This window comes from Andrena cerasifolii, chromosome 7, assembly GCF_050908995.1.
Source record: "Andrena cerasifolii isolate SP2316 chromosome 7, iyAndCera1_principal, whole genome shotgun sequence".
Classification (NCBI taxonomy): Eukaryota; Metazoa; Arthropoda; class Insecta; order Hymenoptera; family Andrenidae; genus Andrena; species Andrena cerasifolii.
Genome location: NC_135124.1, coordinates 646,448 through 665,707, shown reverse-complemented (window position 1 = coordinate 665,707; position 19,260 = coordinate 646,448). Strand labels below are relative to the sequence as shown.

Sequence of the window (19,260 nt, the reverse complement as noted above, 5' to 3'; positions counted from 1 at the left end):
GGAGGCGCGATTGCTCTTGTGGCTCGTTCTTCGCAACTTTTTCTATAACGAAGTTTTCTTCTTCGTTACTTTCTATAGCAAATTCTTCAAGGGCCTCTTCAGTTTCTCCCGAACTGGCCGTATCAGTATCTTCATCAGATGGCAAGTACAGTATCTCTTGATGCGTATGATTTCGTCCATCGGATGTTGATGGTTCCTCTACTATACGCTCCTCGGCCACTTCTTCTGGATGTTGTCCTGCGGCAGTATCGCCTGCCGTTTTTGCGCTTTCTTGTTTCTTCTGAAGGACTAGAGAACTTCTCTTTTGGCGATGTACTCTCCGTTTCGATAATCTCTTTGCGTACGAACGTAAATGTCGCGAACGAAACCGAGTATTATTGTCCATATCTTCCGGCACGTCCTGCATATCCACATTTCGAGTGTCACTCATTTTACACTTAACCAACAAACACAACCCAAACACAAACACAATACAACGCAACGCAACACAACTCCAAATCCTTGTGCCCGTTGCACAAAAACGTAAACACGAACCGTGAACGTGAAACGTGAATTCAAAGATTCGTCTGTGGTGCGTGCTGAAACAAATGATGCTCTACAAACCAGGCAACGGCGCAAACAGTCCGTTGCCTAGAGAGTCATTCCGTTGAAAGAACGCAAACGACGCGGACAAAGCAGGTTACGTTCAATGGAAAAGATGAGTAACGTAAGTATTATATTGTATACTGTTATACAGAGTGCTTCTCTGGCTAGAGTCTTCAAAGGCGATGCTGCCAATAAGCCGCATCTCGCTGAGTTTCGTGGATTTAGACGCTCGAGACGAGATTCACTACGGCATGTTAAAAATTCTGAATTCTTCATCGAATCGATATGGCGGTGATACTAATGAATTCCTGGCGTTCTGCTGATCAAAATTATGTGAAATGTCATGTAAATCGGACTATTACGACGTTAGCTTGGGGCCATTTTCACCTGCACGCCATCGATTGACGCCATTTCCGCAAAGATCTGTTGAGAAATGCAGAACGTAGAATTCGTCACTTCCACGAAACTCAGCGAGGCGCGGCTTATTGGCGGTATTGTCTTTGAGGACTCTAGAGAGAGAATTACCCTACATGTTCATATCGACGCGCGTTACGAAAAGTTACTTCTCAAAAGTAGCATGTTTCATTTTTTCTACATGCAGTTGTCCGTAAGAAAAAAATGAAACGTGTTACTCTTCGTAACGCGCGTCGATATACTCTTACTATTTGTCATAAAATAATACATTCATTATTTCATTTCCAGATGAAAGAAGCGCTCAATGAAGCGAGGCGAGAGGAGGATATGGAAGGACAGGAGGAAGAGGAGGTAAAGGAGATAAATGAGACGAAGGAGAGGGAGGTGATAACGTTGAGGGCGGAATTACAACAGGTAATTATGTGCAATGTGGTTTATGTGACCGTGATAGCATAAGTGTGAATCAGAATTAGGCAAAATGTAATCTAATTACAAATTACAATTAAAATGTAATTGCGTAAGTGATTACACATTTTTTTCTGTAATCATTAATTTATGTGGTTTACCACAATATTTTGTGTACTTGCGTAATTGATTACACATTATTTTCTGTAATCATTAATTTATGTGGTTTACCACAATATTTTGTGTACTTGCGTAATTGATTAAACATTATTTTCTGTCATCGTTCATTTATGACGTTGACCACAATATTTTGTGTACTTGTGTAATTGATTACACATTATTTTCTGTAATCGTTTTTAGGTAGTTGACAAAATATTATGTGTTGAAAATAATGTGTAATCAATTACACAAGTACACATAATATTGTGGTCAACTACCTAAAGATAACAGAAAATAATGTCTAATCAATTACGCAATTACATTTTAATCGTAATTTGTAATTAGATTACCTTTTGCTCAACTCTGGTGTGAATATTATTTCGTTTGTGTCCGATATTTTTTATGTTATGTAATTTTATGAAAATGTAATTATTATGTTACTGTTCCAGCTCAAAAAGGCGCTGAAACGCCTTACTTACCGGCGCGGAGGCGGGTCAGGAGGAAGGCGCGGAGGCGGTTGGGGAGGAGGAAGGCGCGGAGGTGGTTGGGGAGGAGGAAGGCGCGGAGGTGGTTGGGGTGGTGGAAGGGGGGGCAAGGGGTTTCCCACCAAATTATTATATATCAGTAATTATTATTTTTTTTATAAATAAAAATATATATATTCAAATATTTAAATGTTCATATTTTCTATCCTTTCGGCATGAACGTTTCAGTAACGTACTGCTGAGATTTTCCATATGAAAATAAATTTAAACACGGTATAAATCGGATTATGTTTAGCATTATCAGATTAGCAATGGTACATTTATAATCAATTATCTAGTACAGTTCTAGAAATAAACCGATTTATACCGTGTTTCAAATCATTTTAATCTGGAAAATCTCAGCAGTATGTTATTAAATATTTAAAAAACCCGACTGCATAAAAAGGGAACTAAAATGACAAAAACAAGACTTAATTCATTTATACATGGTATATTATTTATCATAAATGATTTGATGTAATTACATTCGAACAATGCATTACATTCATATTGTATATCGCTGTTGCCCTAATTAGATTCAATGGGATAAACAACGCTAACAGTATTCCCCACACGGACAAAGAGAGAAACATATAATTTACAAAATAAAATGAAGTTGAAATGTCACTATATAAGCATAAATTAGCATTGATGTTGTCCACCTCTTTTTGTTACCAGCTTGAAACACTTCCTTTAATCATTGCGGTACATGCTTGTAATTATTTAAATTGTCATCATATTATTATTTTATTTATGATAAATAATATACCATGTATAAATAAATTAATCTCGTTTTTGTCATTTTAGTTCCCCTTTTAAGCAGTCGGGTTTTTTAATTTTTTTTTATTTTTTACTTTTAAGTTATATATAGCAATATTGTATGGCAAGAGCCGCAGCCTGTTTAGTTCAGGGAAACGTAGTGAGGGATGTTAAAAACTCTCCTCGGATCCAGATCACTACTTGCAAGTCATTCCAATTTTTTTATTTCTATCTCACAATTTTGAAAATTATATATCGTAGGACATTTCTAAAGACATCTCATTCGTCGAAATCGGTGTATCCGTACAGTCTCTAGAGCGTAACATCTGGACATACAAACATAGCCTGATAAACACAATACCCTCCTTTACATGCCACAGTCGGGTAAAAACATTACGTTTTACATTTTATTAATACATAATCCACCGCAAGCAACAGTATATGCCTCTCGAACTGAGATTAGAAACCGCCGAATAGACCAAATCCGCAGCTCGAAGAGAGATAACGGATAAACATAATATATCTTTTATTCTAATTTATCCAGATATTATCTTTGCCCATCTTTGTTCTCCAGCCGCTTCGCCGTGATTCATTCAAGCCTTCCTGACGACAAATAGTAATAGGGGAAATGCGGCAACAACGCGATATGACTCTCGATACGTATCGGCAACTATGTCTTTCCTACATTTATCGGTTAGCTTGGACTTTCACCGGTTCTGATGGTACATGGCGCGAATATACCATTAGCGCCGGTGACGGAGAATCATTGAAGCCTAATTCTGTCATTTCTCGAGTCTGTCTCAAAACACGAGTTATAAATTCATTATTATTTCAACGTACGGTGCTTATTAGCGTTCAAACGCACCAAACCCGTCTGCACGGATGTCTACTGGAGGCAACTATACCCACAAAAGCTTCCTTCTTGCCGATTCCACGACGTAAGTTGGTTGAAACGGTTTGTTTACTACATCGCGTATACGTATAACGCCAATGCTGCATGGCTCGAATATACCACTAGCGCTGGTGACGGAGAAACATTGAAGCTTCATTCTGTCAGTTTTCGAGTCATAAATTCATTATTATTTCAACGTACGGTGCTTATTAGCGTTCAAACACACCAGACCCGTCTGCACGGATGTCTAGTGGAGGCAACTATACCCGCAAAAGCTTCCTTCTTGCCGATTCCACGACGTAAGTTGGTTGAAATGGTTTGTTTACTACATCGCGTATACGTACACACTTTTCCTAGCTTGTGTGAGCGTACGCACACATTCAAGGCCCGATGAGACGGCAGCCTTAAATCTTTCCGCTGTTCCATTCAGCTCATGAACATAAGGTGAACAGGCATCTATTTGAATTCCCTTTTCTCTCATTAATTCCTGAATACTTCTATTTATATACTCCCTTCCATTGTCGCACCTTAATTTCTTTATAGTTTTACCGGTCAAATTTTCTACCTCGTTTATGTACTTAACAAAACAACCATGCACTTCAGCTTTTGATTTAATTGTAAAGACTTTGGCTAATTTACTATAATCGTCCACAAAAGTTAGAAAATATTTCACTCCATTCAAACCTTCCGTTGCATGTGGCCCATTTAAATCCGTATGTACTATTTCTACAATATCTTTGGCTCTAGTTCTATTATTTTCAAAAGGGACATTATGCATTTTATTTTCAATGCAAACTCTACATTTCATATATTCAGACCCTATATCATTTGGTATTCCATCCAATAGTTGTTCTTTACACAAAGTATTCAGATATTTAAAATTTACATGACCCAGAGTACGATGCCACTTTTCTTTGGAAGTCATTGAACTTGTTGCATTTGAGCATTTTCCAGAATAATTTAATTCACTTTGCATTTTATATAAACTCCCTTCTTTCCAAGTTATAGCAATTAATCTATTATTTTTATTATAAATTTTTTATGTATCCTTTTCAGACACAATTTTATTACTATCGGTTATTTTTGCAAAACTTACGAGATTTGATTCCATTTCTTTCACAAAAAAAAACATTAACCATGTTTATTTCTTCCTGTCTTTCATATACTTGAAAATAACTGACCACGTTTCCTATTTTTGTTGCTTTAAGTACTCGACCATCGCCTACTTTTACATTTACCGGTTCTTTCAACTGTATAAATTTATTATAATATTTATCGTCATTAATAATATAGTCAGTACATCCACTATCTAGTAACCAATTTATTTGTACCTTATTATTAACCTCTAAATTCAACGAATTGCACTCGACCGTTGTACAAAATGTGCTCACACTCCTGTTCTGGAAGTTTCCATCTTGTCCTTGTCGACGTTCGCTGCTGCTGCCGCCTCGGCCGTTGCCATGCTGCTGGTATCCCCCTCTATAACCGCTACCTCTTCCGCGACTCTGCTGGTGTGCGCCTCCTCGGCCACGTGTTAGATTCTGTCCGAATTGACCACGATTCCATGAATCACCGTTTCTTGACCAACAATCTTTCATTATATGCCCCGTTTTTCCGCATTTATGGCAGGTTATGTCCTTCCTTCCTCCTCCGCTTTTTGTTTGGCTTACAAAAGCATTCGATCTCACTTTTTCACTATCTTCTTTATTTTTTAATTCTGACATTTTGATTTTATTCTTTACATATTCCACTGTTCTGTCTTCCGGTTTCAAGGCGTCAATTAGATCTCCTATGTGACTTTAAGATGCTGGTAGAGTGTTCAACATATAGTTAAGTTTTTCTTTTTCCATTATGCTGGCTCCTGCACTTTTCAATTCATTCACATTTTTCTCAAAGTCACTAAAGAAACTTGCCGAATCACTATAGTCATTCAACCGTAATTTTTCCAGTTTATTTCGGAATACGATCTGTAGTGCTGTCGATTCCCTTAAATATAATTCGTCGAACTTTTGCATTATTTCATATGCAATTTCCTTATCGTCTATGAATTCCAATTGTCTGTTAGATATCGCACTATATATGTAATTTATCGCGCTTATGTCCTTATCATCCCACTCATCTTTATCTTGAGTCGTTTTCGCTCTTGCCAAAACTACATCGCATTTATTCATTCTGCAAAACATCCTTATTCTCTTCTTCCACGATACGTAATCTTCTCCGTCGAAGACCGGTATGGTCACCTCCGACATTTTGATGGCCATTTTATTCATTATTCCCTTATTCACGATCACTTTTCCTTCAAGTTCTTCCTTGTATTTTCAACCACGGACCTCTGCTACCATGTTTAGAAGGTCCGGATTATTAATAATTCCTTCCTGTTTCTTTATAAACACTACATTTTCTGTATACTTTACACGTGCTCTACTTTCACCATCTTATCTTATTCTGTCTTCTCCTCTCACAAACGCCAGTGTCTTCCTGACCCACGCACAGATGGCGCACCACACTCAGCCCGCGTAATATAAATGTAATATACTCAACAGTTCTAAATCGTGTATTGAGTTTGATGTAATCGCGGAGCTAGGGGGATTGAGCGAATTGAAGCACGCGGTGTATCTTTGTAATACGAAGATCGTGACGTATGCACTGCTGCAAGTTGCGATAATGGATAATGTAACGCTGCTAATCGTATAATGTTGCGAGTAGCTTGTCCTGTCTTTTGCCCGGTAGTTTGGCATGTGTTGGATAGAATGTTAGACCAGCATGAGCGTCGTGCAGACTCGAGGAAGATAGTCGAAATCTACCTCGAGAATGTATCCTGTGGGCCAATCAACAGCGGTTGAAGACACATCAAAATTTTCAACATCTTCGACCCATTGAAAATCAGCATACAGGGTGTCCCAAAAATGTCGGAGTTCCTTGAAAGAGGTGACTCAGGGGGTGGTTTGTAACAACTTTTTCCTTAGCGAAAATATTGTCCGAAGCTTCGTTAACGAGATATTAACAAAAACCCCCACCAATCAGAGCGCGCGCCTTCCGCCCGAGCTCCCGTTGTAGCGTTGGCTACGTGGCAGGCGGCTGCGCTTGTACTACGAAGGTATGAACAAGCAAGTCGGCATGCACCGAAGGAAACCGCGTTACACAGTTTTATTTTAAAGCGAAATTTTAAATAATAATTGTTTGAAGTGAGAGGACAAGAAACACGCAAATTTCGTTTTCAAATAAGGCATAAACGAAAAGGTAATGTAACAAAAAATGTACGACAAGTGATCATAATTCGTTATTGAGGTAAAAATCCGTAATTTAGTTACGGCCAACGTAACTAAATTTAAAAAATAATATTAGGTGTATGAATAAATTCTTTCAGACTGGATTTACATAATCGGTATGAAGCAACCGAATTTCTATCGCAGTGATATTCGTAAGCTACCAGAAAAATCGTAAAAGATAATTAACAATAATGGAAATTATTTCGATGATTGAGTTGTTTTCATATTTTTTAAATCAAACTGTTATTGAACTCTAAAATCGAACAGAATTTATTTCTACACCTAATAATCACTAATAAATTAAATAACACTCACCCCTACGGGCATTCCTTTCCTTCCTTTCCTTCCTTTTCAGAAACCTGTGTCACTAAGTAGGTCACTGTGCCGATCCTGGTCATCGGTGGACGAAAAGATTTATGGTAGGGTTGCGCCCAGTGCTCAGCTGATCGCAGTTATTCGACACCACCCGAAGGTAAGGATCGCAACGTCAAGTGCGTCCAAGTTAATGTACCGAATATTCACTTCACTGCACGGCCACTAACAATGATCACTTAATTTACTTTTCATGGAACGCGTTGTTCCTACGTTATAAAGTTGGTGGCCCCGAAAGGGGCCGCTTAATGTTAGTGGAGCAGTTGCTCGCTGTGACCACCCTCATCGTGAATGCACGCCTTGCGGCATCATTGACTCCGTTGAGAATAATCTTGACGCCAAACGCCAAATCGTACCCTCGCTGGGGGTTTGGATGTGCGGGTATTCCCGTGCAAACGCTCGCACAATAGCACTTCCGTCCCCGTTGTTCTGGGCGTACACCCAGAACATCGCGTAACATTCTTGAGCGGAGAACATTTCTTGGACGAGATTGCTAGCTGACTGACAGGATTTTTTCCAAGCAACTTCCTCTACCCCCAAGTAGTTTCTCTCGTTCCATTATGGGTTAACTCCCACCAGAACAAGAGGCTGTAGGTAAAAAGAAGCCAGCACATTTTTGAAACACACGTGCTTTGCAGAAGTGCAACGAACGACCCATCCTACACTTTCACAAAAGTCCGCGCTCCGTCCTTTTACTGTCAATGTACCCGTTGCTCGAGATAGTCAGCAGACACCACGTGTTTCGGTTCGAAAGGGCCCGAAGACATGAGAAACAGAAAGTCTTCGAGTTGCTATAAAGAAGAAAAGGCATACAATTCCTGTTTCCGTTTTCCAATACCCTGAGTCCACGTCTGCTACGAGGCGGAACCAACTAAGCCATAAATTACCCAACACTGCGCGTGGTCCCGCCTGCTTCGTCCTACCTTCAAATTAAAGAAGGATCCCTTATCTCTCGATTCTAAACACGCGCTCGAATTTCGAAAAAAAGCACGCGTTGACGTATTCCGCGCGAGAGAAGGTGGGCTTGAAGTTCGATTGGTCCTAAACTCGCCAATCGGGCCTGCTCATCTGTCGTGTCTAAACACGCGCTTGAATTTCAAAACAAAAGTATGCGTCTACGTATTCCATGCGAGAGAAGGTGGGCCTTGGGGAGGAGATATTGCTGTGAAGAGGGCCTTTTCAGGACAGTGGCTGTGTGGGAGGGATGCAGGACAGATTGGTTAGATTACGGCCAATCGGACTTCAAGCGAAATTCGAGCGCGTGTATATACTCGAGAAATAAGGGATCCGTCATTAATTTGAAGGTAGGACGAAGCAGGCGGGACTAGGCGTAGTTTTTGGGTAATTTATGGCTTAGTTGGTTCCGCCTCGTAGCAGGCGTGTACTCAGGATATCGGAAAAGGGAAATAGGATATTTTTTCTATATGACAAGTCGAAGACTTTCTGTTTCTCTTCTCTTCGGACCCTTTCGAACCGAAACACGTGGTGTCTGCTGCCTACCTCCAAGCAATGGGTACATTGGCAGTAAAAGGACGGAACGCAGACTTTTGTAAAAGTGCACGATAGTCCGTTCATTGCACTTCTGCGAGGCACGTGTGTTTCGAAAATGTGCTGGCTTCTTTTTACCTGATGCCTCTTGGGCTGGTGGGGGTCAACTCATAATGGAACGAGAGAAACTATTTGGGGGTAGAAGTCGCTTGGAGAAAAGCTTGTCAGTCAGCAAACAATCACGTCGCAGAAATCTTCTCTGCTCAAGAGTATTACGCGATGTTTTGGGTATACCCCCTGAACAACGGGGACGCAATTGCTGCAGCGTGAGAACTTGAAGAAGAATACCCACTCCGAACGCCAAGTAAAAATTCATTTCCACCAATTTTTATAACGTAGGAACCACACATTCCATGAAAAATAAATTAAGTGATCATTGTTAGTAGGCGTGCAGTGAAGTAAATATTCGATACATTAACCCGGACGCACATGACGTTGCGACCCTTAACTTTGGATGGTGTCGTGCACACGGCACGTCTGTCGATGATCAGGATCGGTATAGTTCAAGGCTATACCCATTACGTGTTCCTTATCCTATCACTCCAAATAATTATTATTTTCGATTCTTCTAAAAAAAAAAGAAAAACAACTGTGTATTCGTCTTTTTACGTTACACATGATTTTCATCCATTTATCCTTTATTCATTATTCACTTGAAATGGCAAACAAACCATGGCAAAAGGTTAGATTTTTTTGTTACGTGTTTTTCAATTGTTATTCTACGCAATTTCCTTCGATGCATGCCGCCTTGCTTGTTGGTAGTCGCAGCGCGGCCCGCCGCGCGGCCACGCTACCGCCGGAGCTCCAGCGGAAGGCTCGCGCTCTGATTGGTCGGGCTTTCTTCTTAATATCTCGAACAGGAAACCCCAGATCCCAAAACGGTTAAGGACTTTTCGATGTCTTTTTGCATCAGGATATTGCATGTTCCGGGATGTCCCTCAATTCTGGGACACCCTGTATAGGGTGTCCCAAAAATGTCGGAGTTCCTTGAGAGGGGTGACTCAGGGGTTGTTTTGAAACAACTTTTTCCTTAGCGAAAATAATGTCCGAAGCTTCGTTAACGAGATATTCACAAAAAACCCCGACCAATCAGAGCGCGCGCCTTCCGCCCGAGCTCACGTGGTAGCGTTGGTTACGCGGTAGGCGGCTGTGCTTGTACTACGATCGTACGAACACGAAATTCAGAATCTTAAATAATATTTTTTTTCAAGTGAGAGGACAAGAAATACGTAAATTTCGTTTTCAAATAAAGCATAAACGAAAAGGTAATGTGACAGAAAATGTACGACAAGTGATCGTAATTAGTTATTGAGGTAAAAATCCGTAGTTTAATAAAGGCCAACATTACTGAATTTAAAAAATAATATTAGGTGTATGAATAAATTCCTTCTGACTGGATTTACATAATCAGTACAAAGCTACCTATTTTGTATCGCGGTGATATTCGAAAGCTGCCAGGAAAATGGCAAAATATAATTAACAATAATGGAAATTATTTCGATGATTGAGTTGTTTTCATATTTTTTAAATCTAACAGTTATTGTACCTTAAAATCGAACAGAATTTATTTCTACATCTAATAATCACCATTAAATTAAATAAAACTCACCCTTCCGGACATTCCTTTCCTTCCTTTTCGGAAACCTGTGTCACTGAATCACTGTACCGATCCTGGTCATCGGTGGACGAAAAGATTTATGGTAGGGTAGCGCCCAGTGCTCAGCTGATCACAGGTATACGACACCACCCGAAGGTAAGGGTCGCAACGTCAAGTGCGTCCGGGTTAACGTACCGAATATTCACTTCACTGCACGGCACACTGATCACTTAATTTTAATTTTTCATGGAACGTGGTGTTCCTACGTTTTAAAAATTGGTGGCCCCGAAACGGGTCGATTACTTTTAGTTAAGCAGTTGCTCGATTTGACCACCCTCAGCGTCTATGCACGCCTTGTGGCATCATTGACTACGTAAAGAATAATCTTGACGCTAACCGCCGAATCATACCCGCACTTGGGGTTTGGATGTGCGCGTATTCCCGTGCAAATATAGCACTTGCGTTCCCGTTGTTCCGGGCGTACACCCAGAACATCGCGTAATATTCTTGCGCGGAGAACATTTCTGGGACGAGATTGCTAGCTGACTGACAAGATTTTTTCCAAGCAACTTCCTCCACCACCTAGTAGTTTCTCTCGTTCCATTATGAGTTAACTCCCACCAGGACAAAAGGCTTTAGGTGAAAAGAAGCCAGCACATTTTCGAAACACACGTGCCTTGCAGAAGTGCAAGGAACGAACCATCCTACACTTTCATAAAAGCCCGCACTCCATCCTTTTACTGCCAATGTACCCATTGCTTCGAGGTAGGCAGCAGACACCACGTGTTTCGGTTCAAAAGGGTCCGAAGAGAAGAGAAACAGAAAGTCTTCGAGTTGCTATAAAGAAGAAAAGGCATACCATTCCTGTTTCCTTTTTCCAATACCCTGAGTTCACGTCAGCTACGAGGCGGAACCAGCTAAGCCATAAATTACCCAGAACAAATCGTTCTGTACCGCCGACTCGCAGAACAATACGGTAATAAACTGCGACCCTGGCGAAATGCTTTGGCCGACCAGCCTGATGTTATGCCTTTTCTTCTTTCTAGCAACTCGAAGACTTTCTGTTTCTCTTGTCTTCGGGCCCTTTCGAACCGAAACACGTGGTGTCTGCTGTCTATCTCGAAGCAACGGGTACATTGGCAGTAAAAGGACGGAGCGCGGACTTATCTGAAAGTGTAGAATGGGTCGTTCGTTGCACTTCTGCAAAGCACGTGGGTTTCGAATATGTGCTGGCTTCTTTTTACCTCAAGCCTCTTGGCCTGATGGGAGTTAACTCATAATGGAACGAGAGAAACTACTTGGGGGTAGAGGAAGTTGTTTGGAAAAAATCCTGTCAGTCAGCTAGCAATCTTGTCCCAGAAATGTTCTCCGCTCAACAATATTACGCCATGTTCTGGGTGTACGCCCGGAACAACGGAGACGCAAGTGCTACAGTGCGAGCGTTTGCACGGGAATAACCGCACATCCAAACCCCAAGCGAGGTTACGATTCGGCGTTTGGCGTCAAGATTATTCGCAACAGGGTCAATGATGCCGCAAGGTAGTGATATGGGTAGACCCAGAGCTGCGCGGAAATTCAACTAACACCAATTATAACGTAGGAACAACAGGTTCCATGAAAAGTAAATTAAGTGATCAGTGTTTGTAACCGTGCAGTGAAGTGAATATTCGGTACATTAACCTGGACGCATCTGACATTGCGACCCTTGACTTTGGGTAGTGTCGTATACCTGAGACCAGCTGTGCACCGAGCTCGTCCATCGATGACCAGGATCGGTTCAGTGACCCAGTGACACAGGTTTTCCAGCTGCAGGCGAATTTCCAACAAGGGTGAGTTTTAGTTACTTTATTTGTGATCATTCATTTTTATATTTAACGCAGGCTATGGCTTATTTCCGGCGATAATTCTCCAAATTTCCGTACGTAAATTTTTCTTCGCATTTTTTAAACGGACTTATTCATTATCAACAACAGTGTTGGCCGTATTGAACTACGGATTTTTATCATAATAACCAACAACGATCACTTTTCATTCGTTCCCTGTTGCATACCTTTTCGTTTGTACGTTATTAAAAAAGGAAATTTACGTGTTCCTTATCCTCTCATTCCAAATAATTATTATTCTGGATTCTTCTAAAAAAAAAACAACAACTGTGTATTTGTCTTTTTACGTTACACATGATATTTATCCATTTACCCTTTATTTGTTATTCACTTTAAATGGCAAACAAACCATGGTCAAAGGTTCGATTTTTTTGTTACGTCTTTTTCATTTGCCATTCTACGCAATTTCCTTCGATGCATGAGGCCTTGCTCGCTAGCGCGGGAGCTCCAGTGGATGGCTCGCGCTCTGATTGGTCGGTGCTTTTTGTTAATATCTCGTTAACGAAAAATCGGAGAACATTTTCGCAAAGGGAAAAGTTGTTTGCAATAACCCCCTGAGTCACCTCCATCAAGGAACCGCAGCATTTTTGGGAAATCCTGTATTGTGTTATTTTGTTTTGTGCTCGGCATAACGAAACTTCACTGTAACACAGCAAGATCGGTACACAAACGAGAACATTAAGAACGGAATAGAATCTTTAAAATACAGCAATGAAAGTATCGGTACGTCTGTTGGCAATGGCGGCTGACTCTCGACTGTAAGCTTGACAGGCGATCGACCGGTTCGCCTTCTTGTCGCTTGACTTCTTTCCGCGGCTGCGAGTACCAGCGGGCCACGGATTCGCATCCATAGGGTGCTTGCAACAATAGGTTTTAAAATATCTGTTCCATGAAAACTTTCTAAAGATGTTGGAAGTCATTCAGGGGTTCCGGGGTCCTAGAGAAAGGAGTGGGAGGAAGAGAGCGGGAGCAGCGTGTGTATGACGCCTGAGTCATGAACACGCATTAAGGGGGCCGTCTCCGCGGGCCTTTGAATGTGTGAGTACGCTCACACAAGCTAGGAAAAGCGTGCACGTATACGCGTGTAGTAAGCAAATCGTAAATTACAACTTTCGTCCTGGAATCGGCCCGAAGGAAGTTTTTGCGGGTACAGTTGCCTTCAGTAGACATCTGTGCAGGGTGGTCTGGTGCGTTTGAACGCTAATAAGCACCCCACTTTGAAATAATAATGAATTTATGACTCGAAAACTGTCCGAATGAAGCTTCAAGGCTTCTCCGTTGGTGGCGCTAATGGTGCACTGCAGCCATGTAGCACCAGCGTGACGTGTAGGCAGGGCCGACGCGAGGTTAGCTGGCGCCCTTGTGCAAAAAAATTTTTGTTGTCCCCAATTTTTTGCACTTGTTTTCTACTTAATATGTTTAAAAGAATTACATTTATATTTAGTTTATGTGAGGTGTTAGATTCCTTTATTATTAAGCGTACGATCTAGTTTTTTTAGCGTACCATTCGGCTGGCGCCCTTGTGCGGCGCATGGTTCCAACGGGCCTGCGTATACGCGATGTAGTAAGCAAACCGTAAATTACAACTTTCGTCCTGGAATCGGCACGGTGGACGTTTTTGCGGGTTTAGTTGCCTTCGGTAGACTTTCGTGCAGGGTGGTCTGGTCCGTTTGAACGCTAATAAGCACCGTACGTTGAAATAATAATGAATTTATGAATCGTGTACTCAGGACAGCCCGAAAAATGACAGAATGAAGCTTCAAGGTTTCTCCGTCACCGGCGTTGATGGTATATTCGTACCTTGTACCATCAAAACCGGTGGAAGTCCAATCTAGCCGATAAATGTAGGAAAGACATAGTTGCCGAGACGTATCGAGAGTCGAATCGCGCTGTTGCCGCATTTCCCCTATCAATATTTTTCCATCAAGGAGGCTTGAATGAATCACGGCGAAGCAGTTGGAGAACAGAGATGGGCAAAGATAATATCTGGATAAAGTCAAATAAAAGATACTACAGTATTGTCTCATGGAACGAGAGCGAGCAAGAGGCACTGAAAGCGAGCGAGGGTGGTGCGAGATAGACGACGAGATGTTGTTTGTCTCGCTCCGTCTTTCGGACGCCTGACACTCGTTCCATCTCGCTCCCCCTATCAGCTAAAAAGAAGCGAGAAACGAACACTGAGAATTAGGGCTCTGCTCGCGATACGAGCTCAACGCCGCGCTGGTCCCGACCAGCGAGGATTTGGGCTGTTCGGCGGCGCACAGTGGGGCATTTGGGGTCGAAACACGGCACTAAGTCCTTTTACAAAAATATCGCTAAACTGCAAATTTTCTTTTACAGGTAGTTGATTGCAGGTATTGGATTGATTTATTGTAATGACTATAACTTGATTAGAAACAAAAAATATATAAAAAAATGTTCTGTTAAACGATTTCGTCAAAAAGGCACTAACAACTAAAAAATACTTCTAGTGTTGTGCTACAATTTCGATGGTGTTTTTCAACTTTAAATAAAAACGTGGTTCAGGATATTTCATAACAGAATATGAATCAATTTAGTATAGCCTCAAGTGTCGAAATGAATTTGTTGCGAGATATCCTGCTCCACGATTTTATGTGAAAATACACCATCGAAATTATAGTATAAGAAAATAAATATTTTTTAGTTTTTAATGCATTTTTCATAAAATCGTTTATTATAAATTGTTTAATATACTTTTTCTAGTTTTTAGTGTTTGTGGATTTACATTACTCTTATTGCTGTATGCAGTTTAACAGTTTGCTTGAAGAATGGTTGATTTATTGTTATGGGTTATTATTTCTTGGTGACTAGGTAATTTTTTCACCCACTCGGAGTTTTTTCATAATTTTGTATTGTCAACCAAACTACGCACCTCTGCAAAGTTTCGAGGGAATTGGATGGTTGGAAGTGGTTTAAAATTGAGTTTCCAGATTTGAATCAAACAAACAAACAAACAGAGGATCGTAGCTAAATAAAATCGTTTAATGGGACATTCCCAAATATCAGTATTGTTAGTACTGAACTCTGGTTTATATTGATAAATTTTTACAACCGTGGAATAACAATTCCGAAGAAAACCATGTACAAAACTATTATTGAAACAGACAATTCTTGTTGATATAAAAGATAATTTGATGTATAGTTAGATGAAAAAAAAGCGGCATATGTTTTTAGAAGAATTACAGCATTCATAAATTTCATTACGATCGGCATGTTACACTTCGGTGATGTACCTTATTCAAATTGTATGCTTTGAATTTGCACATTGATTATACAAAGTATTGCATCGTTCTATGTATAAATAAATACTAAATTAGTATTGTTTCATTGACATGTTTCCTAACTTCACTACTCAACCTCTCTATCTTTCAATAGTGCTATCCTCCTTTACGTTCAGCAAGGCTCTGATGCTAGACGCAGGAATTGGCGGGCTCCAGCTACAGCTGATGCACGAGGAAACACCTACAGCGGTGGTTATGTGTGCGTGACTGACGCACCGCAGTTCCCCACACATAACCACCGCTCCTGTCGATGTTCCCCCCTCCATCAGCGGTACATGGAGCCCGGCGATCGCTGCCTAGACGCAGCTCTCGTGCCGTATTCCTCCAAGCTTCTCAATAGAAGGAGCTGTGGCAACAGCGCGGCAGAGACGGAGACAACAGAACATGCGGCAACTATGCTGTCAAAAATTCGTCTACGTAGAGTACCGGTAGATGTCACCATTGTACAACTTCTTTTTACCGACCGCAGTAGTTTTATTAGGGTCCGTCTGTTTACAAGGGCGCTTCGATCGATTCGGACCATAACAAAAAGGAGACGGCCCCCTTAAGTGAATTAACAGTAAGATATATAAAAAGAGCAAAGTGTACAATTATACGAGCGGAACGTTTATTGTAATTATCTGATATCCAATGCAATAAAATATACAAACATATATAAGTTTCTAACAAATTATAACGAAAGAAGTTTCGTAATAAATTATAACTTGGTTCTTTTCACTGATTTTGATGGCCTTGAAATATGTTGTAAAACTCAATATTCAGAACAACTTCTTCCTATACCTGTTACTACCGCACGGCCTTAGTTCCCGAGATATTTGCGAAAAACTTCTGTTGATTTATTCTGACAGAACGCATTTCACTTTCCAATTTGCCCCGGGTATTAATATAGGTTCGGACTAGATTAATGCGGTGGGGGGGGGAGGGGGGCAAGCGGGCGCGTAAGGTGTGGTAGCGAACCGATATGAGTTTGAAGGTTTGAACCAGAAACTTGCGGATGCCCGTCAACCCCGACTCTGTTCGGCGCCGGCGCCATTGGATATTAAGATACCTCTGGTGCTAAAACATTTTTTTTTTGCTGAGAAGAAGTTGCTTTCGAGAGCACCTGTTGGGTATCTGGGGGCTATAGTCAACATGCCGACTCACATTGGCTCGCTACCATGCTTTACGTGCCTGTAAGTGCCCCCCCCCCCCCCTCTCACTAACTTAGCCCCAACCTATACTAATACCCGGAACAAAGTTGAAAAGTGGAATGCGTTGTGTTGGAATAAATCAATAGAGATTTTTTGCAAATATCTCGAGAACTAAGGTCGAGCGGCGGTAACATGTATACTATACAGGGAAAAGCTGTTCAGAAAGATGATCTTGACAACATATTTCCAGGTCATCAAATCGGTGAGGAGGAACAATTTCTAAACAACTGCCAGAAGTTCATAAAGGTAACATTTCTTTCAATAAAAATTCCACAGGAACAGATATTTTCTTAAACAAAACATATAAATTCTAACAGAATTTTTTTAAGAATAAGAGTTCCAGAACTTGTTTGATCTGTGATAAAGTTGTATCGGTGGGTATATGCTACTGGTCTTATATGGATTGCCGGGTTAAAGATGGGTTTAGCGAATCTACTCGATTTTACACGCGAACACTTTGTGTACGCATATTAAATAATCAATTAAAATACAAATGTAAGAGGCGCGATGAATTAATTAAAAGTGTAAATTAGCAATAATGTTAACGCCCTGGCGGTGCCGAATAAAGTATTAATCGAACACGCGGATTCTATAGAGTTAACTTAGGCCTCGAAAAGGAACTGAAGGCCCGATCTCACTGAATATAACCAACTCTGTACGAGGGTGGTACGACGTGACTCTACGCGTGACTGTATAGCTTTGAACCGAAAAGGGTTGAAAATAAAGGGTTTATATAGTCCCAAAATGCGTGGGGACTCACTAGAAATCTCCATATACGGAAATCCGTAGGAGCCGTCGCCGTGTCACTCTCATTCCCATAGCCGTCATCCAGCTGGTCGGGGTCATGTTCCCCATTGCGTGTATGCAATAAGCGAAAGTATTTTAGGGCGCTTTCCCTCCGCAGACGCAAGCTAGGTAAACGGTTTGAGAGCGGTGTATGGGTGAATGTCTTTATATATAACTGTACTAAACATAAACAGCGCACAAGAATATTTAATTTAAATTTAAAACAGATACACATTGAATACCACTAGCAGAAAATTATCATGTACAACGATGACATACTTTTAACATATTTCAGTATCGTAATTTTTGTAGAAATATTATTGCAACAGTTATACTCGTTCTAAGTCGTAGCAATACTACAATGATACTGCGATTTTTCAGAAACTGCTATGTTTTGCTAAATACCTGAAAAAATGCCAGAATGAAGACTGAAAAAATAAATTCCCAACATATTGGGAATTTCTAAACTATTTTACATAGAAACGATATCTACTTCAATATTTTAATAGTATCCACTGTAATGTTAATATGTAACATTATTGAATTTGAATATATCATGACATATTATACAATGAAAACCATAATATTATTAGTCGAAACAAATTACCCTTCGATCTAAAAGGATTTTATCTCAGATCGTATACGTCGTTTTTGTTACAGATGTCAAGAATGTCCTGTGGGGAAACCGACGTTCCTTTGCGGAAGCGATAATCGTACATACAGTTCACCGTGCCGCCTGGAATATCATAATTGCATTCATCACACATCAGTCCGCATTGCGTGCAAAGGCTTCTGCCCCTGTAAAGGTAAAATACCCATGGCTTAGCGTTCGTGCTTTTTAAGGCACTCGTCACGCGCAATTAAATTTTTGTCGATAAAAATGCAAATTTAGTGAATTGAGATTGAAACACATTTAGAAGTCAGCAATCAATTGTTACACTGTACAGACGTGTCTATATTTAGCTCGCCCGATGTTGTTGTTTCTTGCTTGGCATTGGGCCTCTTGGTGCGTCGGCTTACACCTGTCAGTTTTTGCCGTACTATACATTTATACAAGTTTTATATTCTGCTTTGGGTCTGGTTTTTCTTCTTTCCTCTCATTGATCTTGTGTTTAGTGTCATGACACCGTTGCGTAAGAAAATGAGCAAAGGATACAGGGCTGCAGTCGTTAACCCATTGTCCTGCACCACCTGTGGTCTTCTTTCCCACCCGGGTTGTCTTGGTCGTACCAGTCGTACGTGAAAAATCGGAATGTGCAGGTATACTATGACAGTTCTGGACCACTGGACGAGGGGTGCGCGGGGAGGAGGGAACCGCAGTTCTCGGAGTCGTACAAGAGGGAACCATAGTTTTTCGAGGCGGGCAGGAGAAAACCGCGATTTTTGACGTATGGGAGAAGGAGAAACTGAACAACGAACAGCGAGCGTCTTTCGCGCGGCGGCGGATGCCTCCGGAGGGTGCGGTGGCGGGTGCCTTCGGAGTGTGCGGCGGCGGCGATGCGAAAATTCGAATTCGCTTGGGAGACGCGAGAGAGAGTGAGAAAGAGATCGGAAGCGTTGCATCGTCTCTTTTTT

At 41.0% G+C, this 19,260-nt stretch overlaps 1 protein-coding gene and 2 long non-coding RNA genes across 3 annotated transcripts in view; 1 reads left to right on the top strand and 2 right to left on the bottom strand.

Moving 5' to 3' along the window:
• Cow (Proteoglycan Cow) overlaps positions 1-19,260 on the top strand; it is a 1,009,917-nt gene that overhangs the window by 480,333 nt on the left and 510,324 nt on the right. Inside the window, exon 4 of the mRNA XM_076816204.1 lies at positions 18,346-18,491. Within this exon, the coding sequence (XP_076672319.1) occupies positions 18,346-18,491 (146 nt within the window). The remainder of the gene's footprint in view (positions 1-18,345; positions 18,492-19,260) is intronic.
• Positions 1-19,260, bottom strand: part of LOC143371251 (uncharacterized) — a 333,517-nt gene that overhangs the window by 153,742 nt on the left and 160,515 nt on the right. The gene's annotated exons all lie outside the window — the stretch shown is intronic.
• Positions 1-19,260, bottom strand: part of LOC143371253 (uncharacterized) — a 137,986-nt gene that overhangs the window by 2,914 nt on the left and 115,812 nt on the right. The window lies entirely within an intron of this gene.